Raw genomic sequence first — 17153 nt, 5'->3', positions numbered from 1 at the left:
CATATTTATACACAGCTCCGTGTAATAAATTTTTGAAGGAGTTAACGCAAGATATTATTTTCTCAGTATACAAGTTAATTCTTATGAGAACATGACACCAAGTATAATAGCATAAGACGGAGATCTGACACACGACCAACTTTGTTTCACCGTCAACACATAAGTCCATCAGAAGGAAGCATGGACGAATCATCCAAACAAATGAATCAGATGCAGCACCGTATTCATCTAACCCAGTAAGAGTCCCATGATGAGTTGGTTCTATTGTTAGTGACAAATTCACAGATCAATGACCCCTATGATACCTTGACATGATGTTGAAGAGTTACAACAAGCATGAAGTTTGTCAGGTTCAGGCATCGAAGAGCATCTCATCAGCTCTCTATGTTACACAACTCTAGACTGCACCTATCTTCAGGACCTTTCAACTTCTACAACAGAAGATAACCAATGGTGATTGCGATCCGTAACATTGCGGCCCGTGCTCCTTCCAAGACTCTGGGCAGAGATCACAGGAGAGAATGCGGGGAGGAAGTCATGCCCGGCTAAAGATCTGCCTACTTGAAGTCAATTTTTATCCATTCATACCGGCCAGGAAGCGGATGGTCATTTACGGGATCGAAGTTGTACCTGGACATATGATCGAGAGTGAACGAAAATAAACGGTGAGGAACATGCACAATGTGGTGTCGTATCAGAAGCTCGGTTCTATTTTAATGATGATCCTGATGTTCTCATGAACAAGGCTTGATAACAGAGAAAAAAAATGAAAGAAGAATTGTACCTTTCTATAAATGTTTGTTGTTGGAGTTGCTCTGCACCAGCAAAGAACTCTTCCATCTCATAAGCGGTAGGGATGTTCTGACGAGAAGTTTGCATTCTAGTAGAAATTGTAGGTCTGTTTGCTGAACCCAGGGTCCCTATAGACTCTGTATCCCTTATCAGACTGCAAGGTGTGGTCTCCCTAGAACACCAAAAAAAGAATTTAGAGTTACAGAGTTTATTTGCACTGAGTATTAAAAACCTCTAAGGACCTTCAAATTGTATGTTTCTGATCAAATATTGCCAAAAATAAGACAATCGAGAAATTGTCTAGAAATTCTAAATTCTTCTTCGATATATAGCGCAAAGCCAGCCTGATCAGCTCAAGATGCAAATAAGAGAATAGATGAAAGGAGGAAATGCAGTGAAAATAAGAAAAAATAGATTGTCATCAAGGTTTTGCCTTTATGCATGAATGCAATAGTATCTATTACAAGTCCCAAGTTACTTGCACAAGTCAGATGTAAAAAGACTTGATAGAAGGTGTAAAATGCATTAAGAACAAAATAGACAACCAAGGGAGAACAAATACTGGACATGTCCTGCATGATAAATGCAGACAACTCTGTTAGTGACACCTACTACTGTCAGGCAACAATATTCAAACTATGGTTCATGCATGTACTTATTTAATGTCACTAGACAACAAACTCATCAAACAGTCAGCACAGAAAAAAATCATTGATCCAGAACAGCTTCAGTCAACATCAGCTAGGTTTAAGATGGACCAGTTGATGTACTGTGGACTAAAATGTGGGGAAAGATCTCCAAGTTAACTCAGTATGGTTCTCTATTTTTCTCCTCCTACCATGCTCTATATTGTACAATGTCTTCTCATATTTAACCTTCTTAAGAAGCCTTACAGAAAAACAGTCAACCAGCACCAAATTTATTAGTGACAATGCTCAAGCTTTACTGTATCAAATGTCAAATATAGATGTCCATGGTTATAAGCAAGGTAGCTCTACGACTAATGTGCCTAATCTTGTCCACTGTATGCACTTTGCTTTGCAAAAGAACTTTACCTGAAATTAGGAACTGAATGTGAACAGCCCAAATCTGTCTACCACTAGCAGGGATAACACTGGTGGAACATTTTCAAACACCAAGACAGAAATGTGAAAGGAAGAAGATCAAATAACCAAATAACTACTGAAGAAGTATACAAAGAAAATAAAATGGAAGTAATTCCAAGCTCTGTCAATGACAGAAGATCCACTTGGAGGCATAAATGACAAACAGAACAATGAATGCGCCACTAGTACCAAAATCACAGAAAAGAAAATTGTCCGGTCATCAATAATAACTCCAGTAATAAAAGAGGAACACGAATATGAGAATGGCTTAGCCTGCACTGGGTAGTAGTAACACGTACAGCACTCATGTTCAAGAAACAGACCACCAGCAAGAAATGACAATGAAGCAAGTGCAGATTCTCATAGATATCTACATGTAAGAGAAGAGGCACAGGCAATCTATAGAAAAATGTACGTCCCACCAGAAGCAAAGTCTCGGCGGTGCAAAAATAGATAATGACAAGAAGCTTAAGAACAGAACACTTTGCAGGACCAGGAATTAGTAAAACACAGGATTTACTACGTTAACTTTCTATGAACAGAAGTTTCATGGGAGATTTACTAGATAGAAAAAAGAAGGAAAAATGACCTTTTTTTTTTTCTTTCCATGGCACAATATTTTCTATGCACGAAGAGAAGTTTCATGTGAGAAGGCTAGTAAGGGTAGAACCTACATTTCGAGAAAGCATAAAAAGCTTTGTATGTGCCAAGAAAATGAGGAAAACAAGCTTCGAGCTTGGGAACGCTGACGTCAAAGAGGGACTTTGCAGAGATGAATGCACTGCTTGAAGGAGAGGGATAACTTCTTCCTATATGACACCCTTTGCGGAAAATAGAGATACCGAGTTAGCATGCAGTATTTAAGCTCAACACGTAGAGATAACCTATATTTGAGTCACAAAGTACTCATAAACACACAAAAAAACACAGGCTATGATTTCCGAAAAGGTGAAAAGATGATGAGAGAAACATATATGTGTACATTAATTATTGTAAGTAACTAAATATGGTCCGGTTTTGGAAGGAGATGGAAGAAAGAGGGACGACAGAAACAGAGAAAACAGACGAAAGAAAGCAGGAGTGGAAGAACAAAAGCAAAACCCCGGATTTTAGCTAGAAAGGTTCTATTTTTACTATGATTCGAGCAGAACCCACCTCTCTCTCGCATCGGCATCCAGAATATTCTCCCCATACGATACCTCTGCATCAGCCGGCGCCAACATGATGGCCGCCGCCGGGCACCTGCTCGTCGAGACGGACCCCACCGACCCCGAATTCGCCCTGGGAGCCGAGCCAGACTTGTGCGAGCTCCCCCTAGGGTTGGGCCTGGGGGCGTCCTTGCACGGCTTGCACGCGGGAGACGGCGGGAGGGGCTTCTCGAGGCGGCGGCTCCGTAGCTCGAGGTAGGTGCGGGACGAGTCCTGAGCGGCCGCGGCGGCGAGTGCCCGGGCGCGGGTGCGGACGCCGAGGGTGGACTGATGGGAGACCTCCATGACGGCGACCTCGCCGGAGACCTTGGCTTTCCGCATGTACTTGCCCATGTCCGGCGCCTCTGCTTCAATCCCCCTCCCCGGGCTTTCTCTACGCCGAGCACATACAAGAGAAAGAGAGAGGGACGGATGTGGAGAGACCAGAGGGCTATGGAAGGAATCAAAGTGCGGAAATGAGAGGAGGAAAAGGAGTCGAGTGAGCTGAAAGTGGCCGAAGAAAAAGGAGGGGAAAAGAAAGAGTTTTGAAAGCGGAGTTGAAAGAAGAAATAGTAGGAGAGAGAGAGAGACAGAGCGAGATTAATGGATTACAGACGGAGCGGAGACATTTAATAGAGAGAGAAAGAGAGAGAGGAAGAGGGAGAGAGAGAGAGAGAGAGAGAGAGAGAGGGAGAGAGAAGGGGGGAAGTACTTGAACTGCAATGTGGCTAAGTCTCGTGCGAGAGGATGTGTTGGGAGTGTAATTGAATACATATATAGGGAATAATAGACTCCGAATTAAACTAATAATTTAGTAGGTTTCATTTTTATTTTTAGCTTCACTCGAACGCATCAAAACTCATCGGATCAAATGTAGATGAAGGAATAATGAGGCCACGACACGTCTGATGAGATTTTAAGTCCAATCTCCAAAAGATTAACTTGTTAATTTCATCCAATATGCTTCTATAATTGCAACAACAAGAAAACTTAGATTATTTCTTTTGAAAATAATAAAAAAAATCAAAATCATTCAGTTTGGTGTGACATATCAAATCCATTAACCCAACAATAGAGGTTCAAAATATCATTCAATAAATATTACACCTAAAACATTGATATATATATATATATATATATATATATATATATATATATATATATATATATGATGTATCAGACCTCATGCAAAAAAATTGAAGATGTAAACTAACTTAATGGGTAAAGATATTTAATATTGATAGTAGAACATTGGCTTACAATGTATTTGTAATCAAACGTAATGTGCATATCTTAAAGTGATATATATATATATATATATATATATATATATATATATATATATGAAGATTATATTAATTTGATACGATGAGATAAATAATTAATAAAGAGAGAGAAGTTTGAAAGAAACTCCGAAAACACAAGAAGTAAAAATATAATGATATATATAAACTATGATCAAATGATAATTTTTTCTTATGCTAATCTATTGGCATTAGACACATCTTAATATACTTTTAATATAATATGGTTAGATTTCATATATATATATATATATATATATATATATATATATATATATATATATATATATATATATATATATATATATATATATATATATATATATATATATATATATATATATATATATATATATATATATATATATATATATATATATATATATATATATATATATATACGTGCGTCACACATATTTACGATATCTAACTTGATAGGAGCTAATGTCAATTCAGTATGTAGCAATGAAATTAACAAAAGCACCATATAAAATTCAAATATTTAGTATGTATAGCATCATTGAGGTATGTGGACAATATAAGCAACAAAGTAATGTCCGATAGAAGATATATTTTTTATGAAATTTATTAATATGTTCTTTCTATTTATACGAGGAAATTTTTTTTCGAATAAAGTAATAAGATTCTTTATGCAGTTAAAAAAATCTTATCTGCTATCAATATATATGTTCGTATATGTTGAGTGGAATATGCATCGGAATTGATGTAAACAATAATTAGCATGCAAGGAAATAATATGACTGAATCATAATTTTAAAATAAATAAGAAAAAAAACTTTGTTTATCTTCAAGTTTTAATCATGTGACTTATAAGTCTTGTAGCTTTGAGGATTATATAGCATATGAAAACATTGTTTCTGTAATATTATTTTTTGTGTGAGAATAGTTCTATCACTAAAAATAAATAACATATATTACTTTCGATCCATAATTCAATAAGTTTAAAATTTTCGATTGAATTAATATTAATATGATCTATGTTAACATTGACTAATTTAAATCAGATTTATTTTTTATTTCTAATATGATATCAAATCTAAGGATAAAAAAATAAAATATCAAGACAGATAGAGTCCAAAGATTGAAAGATGAGTAAAAGAATAATCTCATATTGAGAAAAAAAAAATTAAGAGAGATTTTTCATATTTGATTTGACTCACAACTCAATAAGTTGATTAGTTTAGGTTGAATTAGTGTTAAATAAAATGTATATTAATTTCGATCTATTCAACTCAGATTTATCATCGATTGTCAAATTTGATCAATAGTTGTTCTCGTAAACTCCACTATATATTTCATTCGGATGAAGTGATATATATGACATGACGTTCAAGTCATTGGTGTTGGTGAACAGATGTATCGTGGCTGATGAGTCAACACGGCTCGATCCACGGGTCGATGTTGGGAGTCTTTTGCTAGCTGAGTTGGACGTCGAGATAGGCCGGACTCTCGTGACGGGATGTTAATTAACGTTTCTCAATCCGAGTGTTGTTTGTGTTGACGACCTCCGTTTATTCGATGTGTGTTGTGGTCGCGTCCAACAATAAATGCTACGAATAGTGACATTTTTATGATATTTAAGGAAAATGACAGCCCCGTTGTTGGCGAGAGGAGAGAGAGAGAGAAATAGAGCTCAAAGATGATTACTTAGATATCTATTATTTTAATCAATACCATTGAAATGCCTGTTTGTCATCGTGTGCCGTGCAATGATGTCACCTCCACTGCATAGCTACGATCTATTATAATGTCTACAAAGGCTAAAATATTTTATAGTCAAGACCTAACTAAGTAGTAACTATGATTCCTTTCAAAGGAATGGGATGAATCGCCGGTGTGATATGGAGGTCGCCCGTGTTTTGCTGTCGATCCCCTCGTGATGGAAACCTCTCGTCTTATTATCCAGTTTAAGAAGAGTGAAAGAGTTTAACATCACCAATATCCTCATTCTTTCAGACAACTCGTTCTTTTGAAAAACTCGAGTCACTTCATTAAATTTAATATTCATCTTAGACTTATTTAGATAAGTTTTTAATCCCTATAGTAAATTTTGTTGAATATATTTGTTGCTTATAGAGCTGTAAGTTTTGGAAAAAAAAAAAAAAGTGTTCTTCGCTTTTTCTTATGTGGCTTATTGTTGGTTTTTGTTGCGATCCGAATTTGATGAGTTGATTGATTTATTAATTTTATTTATTTTAAATCATTGATAATAATATTTAAATTAAGATTAATAATAATATATTTATATTATTTTTATAAATCAATCAAATTCTAGTATGATGAATATGAGGTGTAGCCCAATGATCTTTACGAGTCAATTTTAGTTTTGTTATATAGGATTAATCGAAGTATTATAGTTTTGTTTTGAATACTTAAGATTTTCTAAATTTATTAAACCCATCCAATTTAGTGATTATAATATTGTTCAATAGAATTATAGTATTTTATTTCAACATACTAAAATATAATGAATTAGAATGGAGTTACAATGTCAAACTAAAAATACTATTAATCTATTAAAAATACTGTAATTAATTAATGATTCCATGAGAGAGTCATATGATTAATTGAAACGAGAGGACCCTATGAAAAAAAATATCTATGGGAACAAGTGCATATGTTTAATTTTTTAATATTTATAAAAATATTTTTTTACAAATGGACATAAATATTCTATTCTTTTTTATCTTTCTCGGATAAAAAAAAGTGCAATTGGGGAATGAGATATAGTTGAAGAGATTGGGAAAAAGCCTTTCCATGACTCTTCTATGGATCTAATATGATCTTATGTTCCTCTCTTCGATCAAAGAGTGATGAGTGAGAGAGAGGTAATGACTAGTAGAGCGATGAGCAAGTAACGAAGTTGAGGTGTTGCGAGAAACAAAAGAACAAGATTAATAATCAAGAGATTGTAAATAATAAAAATATAATTTTATTATTTTTAAGGATTAGTGTTACCGATAGCAAAAAGGGGGTTACCAATAACAAGCTTCTCTATATTAATATTAGAAAATAATTTTGATTATTTTATTAAAAAAGCTTAACTATTGGCTTTTTACTAGTTGGCACCCCTCATATTCATTTTTACTTGGGGGTGCCTTTTTTTTTCACTTGGATGCAAATACTTTTAGACTCTTACTTAAATAATTTGATCACATATACTCTTTAAAAAAACTTTAATTTTGATAATATTTTTTTTTAAAAAAATAATCTTATAATTATGTTATAGTGATTTCATGAAATTTTGAATTGGTTTAATAGAAGTTAAGTAAGTTACACTCGATTATAGTATCAATTAAAAAATTAAAATTTGATGATTAATTATCATAAAATCTCAAAAAATATAAAAATAATAATTATTATTTTAAGATCATTTATTGTAATTCTATGAAAGTTTGGATTGGTTTAAATGTTAACTAAGTTATATTAAAAATTAAACTAAGTTATGCTCAAAATTAAGTTATATTCGATCATAGAACTAATTCAAAAAACTCTAATTTTGATAATTAATTATCATAATTTTTTTATAAAAATAAAAAAATGATACTAATCATGAATCATGAACAAGTTGTTAGGAGCACTAAGAGGGGGGGGGGGGGGTGAATTAGTGCAGCGAAAAATTTTCGACGATTAAAACTGCGTTCGTACGATAAAAGCGATTTCGATAGAAAAGCCGATTCGTAAATCACTTTAACTTGTGATCAAGCGAGATACAGTTGAAGCTAATCTATGAAGGCAGTTTGCAGTTATGATGAAAATCAAAATGTAAGCGCAAACTGAAATATGATGTTCGTACGATAAAACTGATTTACGTCTAAACGCTGATTCGAAAAATACTGAACTTTGAAACACGATCGTAAATACGCAGAAGGCAATAAGCTATTGAGGAGGTTTGCAGTAAAGATAATATGCTCAAAGTAAATGTTAATCGAGATTTAGAGTGGTTTGGTCAATCTTGACCTACATTCACTTTTGGCTTCCTCCACCGGCGAGATCACCGACGTCCACTAGAGGCCTTCATTTAATAGGCGAAGGCCAACCACCCTTTTACAGTTTCACTCCTTTTGACGGGTTTAGGAGACAACCCTTACAAACTTTTCTCTCATCTCTTGAAAGATCAAAACTTGGAAGAAAAGAGGGAGGAGAACTTCTAGACTTTATAACACTTTTGAGCTCTAAAATCACAGAGTAAGATCAAGCTTTCGGTGCCTTTGGGTTACCCTTTCATTGCTAAAAGGGTGGGGTATTTATAGGCCCCAACCCAATTTGAATTTCGAGCTCAAAACTGTCATATCCCAGAATTCCAGGGTCTGGCAGTTGCACCGCCTAACTGGGGCGGTTGCACCGCCTAGTAGAGCTCGAAGACTGAGCCTCTGGGTGGTGCTACCTCTTGTTAGGGGCGATTGCACCTCCTGCCAGAGCTCGGAGACCGAGTTCAGGCGGTGCCACCGCCTGACTGGGGCGGTTGTACCGCCCAGCCAGAGCTCGGAGACCGAGCTCAGGCGGTTGCACCTCTATCAGAGGCGGTTGCACCGCCTAGCCAGAGCTCGGAGACTGAGCCCTAGGCGGTGCCATCGTCGACCCAGGCGATGGCACCTCTGGCCAAGAAATCTGGGTCCGAATGGGCTGATCCATTCGGCCCAATTTGGGTCTGTTAAGGGCCCAATTGCCCCAAGATTAAGTTAATGGGATCACCTCCCATTTCTAACTTAATCATCGTGCTAACTACGATTTCTCTTAAGACATTTACTACAACTTGCTCCGATGCGTCAATCGCTTTTTTCGGCGAACTTCCACCGATCATTCGATGAACCCTCGGTGATGCTCCTGCGGACTTCCGGCAAACTCCTGGACTTGCGACGATCCACTTGGCGAGTTCCGACGAGCTTCTTTTGGCAAGCTCCTGGACTTCTCGGATTTGTTCCCGCAGAACCTTCGACGACCGTTTGGACTTCCGTCGAACTCTTGAACTCCCACCGTGATCATAGTCTTGACTCTGGCGCAACTCCTACTACACGTCTTACTTTCATCGTAGTTAATCCTGCACACTTATCTCAACATATGGATTAGATAACAAATGACAATTGACGTCATCATCAAAATCCGAGATTCAACATAAGTAGTTTCGTGAAAGTTGACTAAGTTGCACTTGAAATTAAACTAAATCATATTCGATCATGGAACATGTTAAAAAAAACTCTAATTTTGATAAATAATTATAATAAATTAAAAAAATGATACTAATTATCTTATAATCATATCCTTGTGGTTTTGTAAAAGTTTGAATTGATTTATTAGAAGTTGATAAGGTTATAGTCGATGACAATATCGGTTCAAAAAAATCTAAATTTTGATAATTAATTATCAGGTATTTTATAAAAATATTAATCATCTAATAATTATTTTTTAAAAATATGAGTGGTTTAGTAATAATTGACCCAATTATACTCAAAATTGAACTAAATTACACTCATAGAATCTATCCAAAAATTGATTGTGTTTGATTCATGAGCTTTTTTTATCATTTATAAAATAAAAACATCCGTAAATAAAAATGAATATAAAAAATTATGAAAATTATTTTCGTAAAATATCCAATAACATTCTATAGAAATTGGCAACTAATAATGATTAAGTTCGATCATTATTTAGCTTACTTGATGATATTTGAGGATCATCACCCAGCGGTCTTGATAGGTGGAAGTGTTCATTGGATATATCAAATTCTCTCTCTCTCTCTCTCTCTCTCTCTCTCTCTCTCTCTTAGAACGACATTTATACAACCAAACTGTGAAAATAATATACAACCAATTCAAACTTCGTTTGGATGACTTCAACCTTATCAGATCAAAGATCGACCCGACAATGTATGACGATTTAAAGTATATCTTTGCTACTTAGGCAATCCTCTAATCAAAGTCGATTTATTTTTTGACATAAGGAAAAAAGAAAGGTCAATGTTAGTGTCATTGGTTGTGGATGCAAGTTCGGTGCTGATCCTATCTAATTGTTTTAGGAATGTGTTGCATATTGAGAATTATAATTATCAAAATAAATTACAAGATGAATGCTTCTCCGTGATTCTTCCAAATCAATGTCGAAGAACTCATGCATCACGGATAGGAATGGTTCTTAGGGTATGCTTGACAATCCTTTTTTGTTTCTTCTTTATCTTTAAGTTGAGATCGGATGTGAGAACTTGAAAAGTGTTCTGGATCAAGATTGAATCCGAATGATGAAGAAACTAATTTTTTACATCAAACACTACCTACACGACTAGCATCGGACATACCTACCTACTGAGCTCACTCAAATACTTAAGTTATATTGAGCTTCCTCACATCAAATGTGAGAATTAAAAAAATATTTTGGATAAACTTAAAAGATTCGTATTTATATTGAATGACTAACGAGTAAGCTATCACGAACAAAGTTCTAAATAGGATGTTTGATGTAATACTTATATATGTCCGTGTCTTTTAGTTTGTTCATGCTTTACACAGCAAAGGGACGGTAAGGTTTAAAAGCCCCATTTTAGTTGGGTTTGGTAACCTTCTTAGGCTTGTAAATAAATGTTGTGTCATGTGGACACTTGTGAGAGATATTCGGTCTGTAGTGGACTATTTTGATTCTTTGTTGTGTAACCGTTCAAAACTTGTAAAGTCTGTTTGTAATTTGCATTTTCTATTAAGTGTTTGCTGAAATGTTTGCTTGTGAATCCCGAGTGAGACGCTTTCTCTAATCCGTTTTCTCTTTTGTAGGTCCTAAGGATCCATGGGAGGTTTCAGGGAGATTGACCTTTACGGACGGACATGCAAGAGTGCCGTACGACTTAGATAAAACCAGCTAAGTTCGTGACAAAACGATACTCAATACTTAATTAGGTTCCATAAATTGAATGATAATTAATTAAAAATACCAATCATATCAATAAACATAATCTTTGAAGGATCCACATTAACCTCAGCTATGACATAAACTAATTACATTTTGTGAAATTAAAACTCAATCAAATCCTTCAAATATAAACTGAATTAAGTACTTTGTTTCGTACACTCTCGACACAGTTGTTGCGAGGTCTCAACTCGACTCGTTCATTCCTCTGACATCATCATTCGAGACGCACTCGGAAGTCGACTTTATCGAAAAGAAAACAACAACAAAAGGTTTATTATTATTGGATGCGAAGCTCTTAAATCTCTCCCTGCCTTTACTGAACACAACCAGTGGATGTTCTACAAAACCGCGCGTTGATGCATGCAGTGCGTCAGGTCGAACGCTTGCGTGCGTCTCGTACGAAAGCAGCGTTGTTTCGCTCACAACGGCAAAAGCAACGTAGCGTCCGCCGGGGTTTGCTCGGAAATGATGGGCATGATGACTCACACCGCATGATTCCTCTTCCAACTCCAACTCGGTGGTGGCCTTCGTACCACACATCATTTCAAGATAGAATTATGCCGAAGCGTTGTCGCCATGGGAAAGCAGCAAGCAAGTGCGAGGCACCGAGCCTTGCTATCTGACGCGATGGACCATCTTCCCATGATATGCTTTCTCGCTAGCTGACAGTGGGACTGCTATTGAGAATGATGCCAAATCAACATCAATTACAACTAAAAATAATTATATATATATTCATATTTTAGTCACAGTTATGTTTGCATTATTTATCTAAAAGAAAACCATTACCATGCATTATGAAATGTTTGCAATACCAATACAAGGATAAGGATTTTAGAATAAAAAAAAAAAAGAATAGCTATTATATGACAGAGATACAAAGTCAGAAAAACATAAAGGATAAAAAATTAGGCTTCTCATTTTCCTCATTTTGAATAATTTTTATAACAATATCTCCTTACACAACTACTAAACTTACACAATATGCTCATACAGACTAACGGTGAAGTGTTTGTACTATAGCTGTACTTGAATATGTAAAGAGCTAGAAAAGAGTAATGCTAATTAACCAATCTTATCATCTCTCAGGGGGAAAAAACCAATCTGTGAGAGTCAAATACACATGCTATGGAATCTTTGAATGAAGGATTTAATCTTAAAAAAATGATTTTAAGAGCTTTTGATATCCTGAAACGAATCAACAAGTGAAAAAAAAAAAAAATTAATCTTCAACAATAATGTGTTGCATCTTCTAACAGGAAGAGTTTTAAAGCATAAAAGGTTGATTTAATAGATCTTAACAGGAGGTATTCGATAATAGGACCGAAATGGAGGTGGGAAGCATGTGAACCGAAGGTGTTCTCGTGAACTACGGCTTGCAGTACAGTGCAGGCACATATTCCACAGTTTCCTGAGACGCTAAAAAACATCGACAAGACGTAAATCGCATCCTCATTTTGCTAACACCGGTAGAATGATTTCACCTCTCGGGGTTGATGGACAATTAGAGATGAGAGCTTGTTTCCCGCAATGTTGCAATCAACAGGCTTCCCCCAGCTTTCACAATTTCCAATCACATTCCTGCTGAATATGGTCATGATGAACTCAAATGGATCGTTGAGAAGCAGCAGTGGAATCTCCGAGTGAAACACTTCCCGATGAACTCCCGAGAGTGCATGAGGTCATCTACCCCATGGGAAGGGGAGAGACGAAGGCCAAGTCCCTTTCACAAGTCAGAGAGGGAACAGTAGCTCCGTGGATGAGAACAAAAGACCATTCATGAGTAGTTGTCCTTTCGGAGGACACTGGAACAGCTCCAAGTGCAGCAGTGTGGTTGAGGCTGGGTGGCTCTCATTTCATTGACCTTTTCCTTCTCTCGGTACAAAGTGTTCATCTTGGAGCTTGCTGTGGTATCAGCTTGGCACTTTGCTCATGGGGACAGAGGCATAGCCCACAGGAATAAGGGTTGTGAACTGAGCACTCTAATCATGTCTGCTGCTGCTGCTAGGTTTCGAGTAGGGCCTTGAGGGAGATGGAGTCGTTGATGTTGATTGCTCAATGCAATCTACAGCAGTTTGCCTTGGACTCACATGCATGGAGAGAATCTGGGACACTCGGATAGCATTGAACCCAAATCCTGCAAAGGAGTTCTCAGAATCAAGTTTCTTCTCTGTTTGCTCCGGTTTCACCTTTTATGATGTCTGCTACGGTTCCAGCTTCTCCGCGATGAGCAAAATAAGCTTCACCTACACCAGATTATATCAGGTCGGACTTGGGTGGGATCCACGAAAGACCCATATCACTATCGATGGGTTCAGATTTCTTCCCGATCTTGTAGAGGAATTTCCAACAACAGGATGGCTCTTTTGCATAAATATGTTACTCATCAAGCTCAAATTTATGGTCGGGTGGCTGCTGCTGACTGAATATATGCCAGAGAGTTTTAGATATGTAATTGTAGCAGATCAAGTGTCAAGTATGCACAAAAGAAAATTTGATTACGTAAATAAGACAAACGAATTAAAGTACATAAAAGAACACTAACAAGCAGTTGAGCCTAAAAAAGGAATTTTGGAGAAGGTTACAACATATGGAAGTGCAATATACCCTTGGACATCAAAATATGAAATACATGCATAGAGCAAGCATACCTGGTGATGGATTCTGGTGTCTGCATTGGGCTTCCTTAAGAAATGATGCAGATCCAATCAAACATTTGGAAGGTCGTCAAGATGAAGGCTTTTGACAAACCTGACAATGAAGAGGCGCATGTGAAAACTTGCATGCCTAATCACGACTTAAGAGCTCACCATGTCTGCAATTAAGAACTGCAAGCTGATACAACATTTCGTGTGACAAAGAACATGATCCATAATCCATAGATGTGTTCCTTCTTATGGGATTCTTAAAGCAGTTTTCTGGATATTCAAGTGTCGGAAACCACTCTGCTACTCCTGAGGTTTTCACTGCAATCTTCACTGCCTTTACATATGACGGAACAGTCTTAGAAATGTTGCCGAGTAAAACAAGCAAGCAAGCTGAGAGTTCACTCTTAACAAAAGTATTAAATCACACATGGAGAGATTAATGTAACAATTTGACAACATTATTTACAACTTAGAAGCACTCACACACAACTTCCATTTCCCTCCTTTTGTTGGCCACAGATTCAAGTTATAATGGCAAGAAATGGAGTAATCGGCAAATAATAGGAAAACGATCATAAGGCCACCTACAAATATCACAATGTGTTGCTACCAATCCATGCATGGCCTTATTGACACACTAAAACCAAGAAATATAACCACATGCTGCAGTTGAGGAAGACAAGACACCATTATTTTCATAAATGTACTAAAGAATGTTGCTGATGAAATCCCTACCAAGAACAATGGGAGTGTAGAGGAGATCCTCAAATATCAAGCTTTGCAAATTGGGAAGATCCAACAAACCAAAAGGACCTTCAGATAATGTCAAGAATAACAATAAAGACATACAAAAGAAAGTTGACATATGCAAAGAAGAGTCATCAATAGGAAGAAAGCTGGTTACAAACTCGAACACAACACTTACTATGAACGATCATCTAGTGAATTCTCACAATAACATGGAATGACATGCAAAAAAGTGACCACAAATTTCTGCATAATGAAAAGAACAATAACAGAAAAAATGTTCATAAAAGTCAGCTAGGTTTACCCAAGAATTCTAATGGGAACCAAAATTAGTGAATCAGAAAAATAAAAAGATTTAAAAAAAAAGAATCAGGCTTATCATCCAAGGTCTGTCTTGTTCAGAATGTTAAAGGGCAAAACAAGACACTGCCCTGTAAAATTATGAAAAATGGTCAATGAGTTGATGTAGAGGCAGGGATGGTTTGAGCTGGGAGATGATTGAAGAGATATGTGACCAACTCAATAAATTAAATATATCCCCAACAATGATTCACTTGAATGAGGAGGTATAACATAGTATAATAGGAAGTCAATAATAATTTTGTGATACCAAATTTTGAGTTAAATATATCCGCAGAAAATCTTATAGACCCTACAATCACAACACTCTACTGCAACTCCCTTGCTTTCTCCACTACCTTTGTATTTAAGAGTCTATTCTTAATCGATCATCCCGTTGTTTCCATGTACCGAAGCTATATTTTTTCTTTTCCACATCATTGTTCATGCAATTCTAAATGGCCACTCATTCTGTTATTTTCATGTGCCATTTAATCCATCATTGTCATGGGTACTAGCTGAAGATAAATCAGGTTGTAATTTAAAGTTTATATCTTGAATATTCTAGCTTTTATTTTATATTAGTTACATATGTTTGCTGACATCATCACATGGTTCGACATGTTAACATGATGTATTAAGTATCTATTATGTCTTTATAATTGATAAAATCTTACAAAATTTTGAATTATTCAACATAATGTTTTTATTATATGTATGACATGTCAATTTGGACATCATGGTTGACCAACAAATGGTTCAGCTATTGACCTGTGACCCAATCAATAAAATGGAGCATTGCCCAAGTTTGTTTTCTAAACAAAAGCTCAGATAGTTCTAACTGTCGGTAGCTTACCATCGACATCGAAAAAACCAAACTTCTAAAGATAAGTTTGTTTAGCACTAAATTTCTGCTCCTAGATATGGAAATTCAAACAAGAAAGTGTAGATGATTTCTTTATATTTAGATGTCCACCAATGCATTGTGCTCATCTTTGATAATGCATGGCATTATAACCTCAGGATGTAACCCTCAAGATCAATGAGAATGCTATACATTTCACCTGACCAATATTCTATTGGCTCTCTGTTTTTTCTTTGCCTCTCTTCTTCCTCCCTAATACTGAGAAGTATACAAGTCTCCGCTGAACAACTCGGCTTCGAACTTTAGAACACCATTCTTTTAGAACAACTTGCGAAAATATTTCCACCATTTAAAAAAAATTGGCTTGAGGCAAACCAACCATTTATTTCTTTCTATCCAGAATAATGCAATTCCCTAAATAACTCATTTGACAAACTGTCATCCAGAAATGCTTCCTTGAAGGTGACTAGAGAAATCTCAAGAACTCCTCCCCAAGGCACTATAAAACAATTACTACCTAAGGGAAGAAAACCAAGTCAGGAAAGAAAAATCAACCAAAGCCGATTACTTGGTCCGATTTTATCCTACACATCAACGTAACTTGAAAAGATCATAAGGGTTGTTTAGTATTCATCCACGATGGATCAATTCATCATGAGACAATCAATCCAACCTCGTGGATCTTTGATTCCTCGCATCGGCTCACCACGAAATCAAAGAAATCGCAAACTTGCTTTGCTCTTTGGGATGCGGTACGATACAAAACCCAGAGAGCAGTGATTCACATAGCAATAAATTGTTCGAAACTCCGAAAGGTTTTTCGAAATAACACAAGGGGCAATTAAATCTAAAGACGACGAGCATAAGAGGCCATCTTGCCACGATGGGAGAACGAGAGGATGTCACTCACAAAGCAAACGCAGCACCCAAAACGGCGAGGTGGATGCGTCATCAAGGGTTCTAACGGCCGTCGCCGTCGCGTTCGACTCTGGAACGGGGAGGGAGGGAGAACGCCGGCATCGCCTCGATAGTGGCCATCTTTTCGGTTCGGTGCCAGAAACGAGTATCTGGAAGTGACGTGGGTTTTGCGCCGGATGTCTAATGGACGATCCTCATCGTTCATCGAAATCGGGAACAAATCTCAAAGCGATCGTCGGTACATCTGGATTCAAAAGACTCCAACTGGTAGATCAATCACACATCTGTTCTCACACATCTCCAATGACTATTGTTATTGAGGTATATAG

The 17153-nt window shown here is 36.5% G+C and overlaps 1 protein-coding gene and 1 long non-coding RNA gene across 2 annotated transcripts; both read right to left on the bottom strand.

Annotated features, from left to right (window-relative positions):
• Positions 1-192: 192 nt before the first annotated feature.
• On the bottom strand, positions 193-3694 carry LOC135612808 (cyclin-dependent kinase inhibitor 4-like). Its single transcript, XM_065109508.1, has 3 exons — positions 3054-3694; positions 785-964; positions 193-630 (listed from the first exon to the last, which is right to left on the bottom strand). The coding sequence occupies exons 1-3, from the start codon at positions 3437-3439 to the stop codon at positions 558-560; spliced, it is 639 nt and encodes a 212-aa protein (XP_064965580.1). The 5' UTR covers positions 3440-3694; the 3' UTR covers positions 193-557.
• Positions 3695-12540: 8846 nt separating this feature from the next.
• On the bottom strand, positions 12541-17030 carry LOC108952885 (uncharacterized). The gene is made up of 3 exons (XR_001978037.2): positions 16817-17030; positions 13959-14289; positions 12541-13729 (listed from the first exon to the last, which is right to left on the bottom strand). It is a non-coding gene; the product is annotated as an uncharacterized LOC108952885 (long non-coding RNA).
• Between the last annotated feature and the right edge of the window lie 123 nt (positions 17031-17153).

The sequence above is a fragment of the Musa acuminata genome, chromosome BXJ2-5 (assembly GCF_036884655.1).
Source record: "Musa acuminata AAA Group cultivar baxijiao chromosome BXJ2-5, Cavendish_Baxijiao_AAA, whole genome shotgun sequence".
Taxonomy (NCBI): domain Eukaryota; kingdom Viridiplantae; phylum Streptophyta; class Magnoliopsida; order Zingiberales; family Musaceae; genus Musa; species Musa acuminata.
Note: the sequence above shows the minus strand (reverse complement) of the source record. Positions and strands in the feature narration are given on the sequence as shown.

Bases quoted from the DNA above. Each gene is read 5' to 3' on its own strand.
- LOC135612808 (XM_065109508.1), bottom strand. From the start codon at position 3,439: ATGGGCAAGTACATGCGGAAAGCCAAGGTCTCCGGCGAGGTCGCCGTC. The intron at 965-3,053 runs GTGGGTTCTGCT...TTGGTGTTCTAG, and splicing joins GATGCCGATGCGAGAGAGAG to GGAGACCACACCTTGCAGTC. The intron at 631-784 runs GTACAATTCTTC...TCATATGTCCAG, and splicing joins CAACAAACATTTATAGAAAG to GTACAACTTCGATCCCGTAA.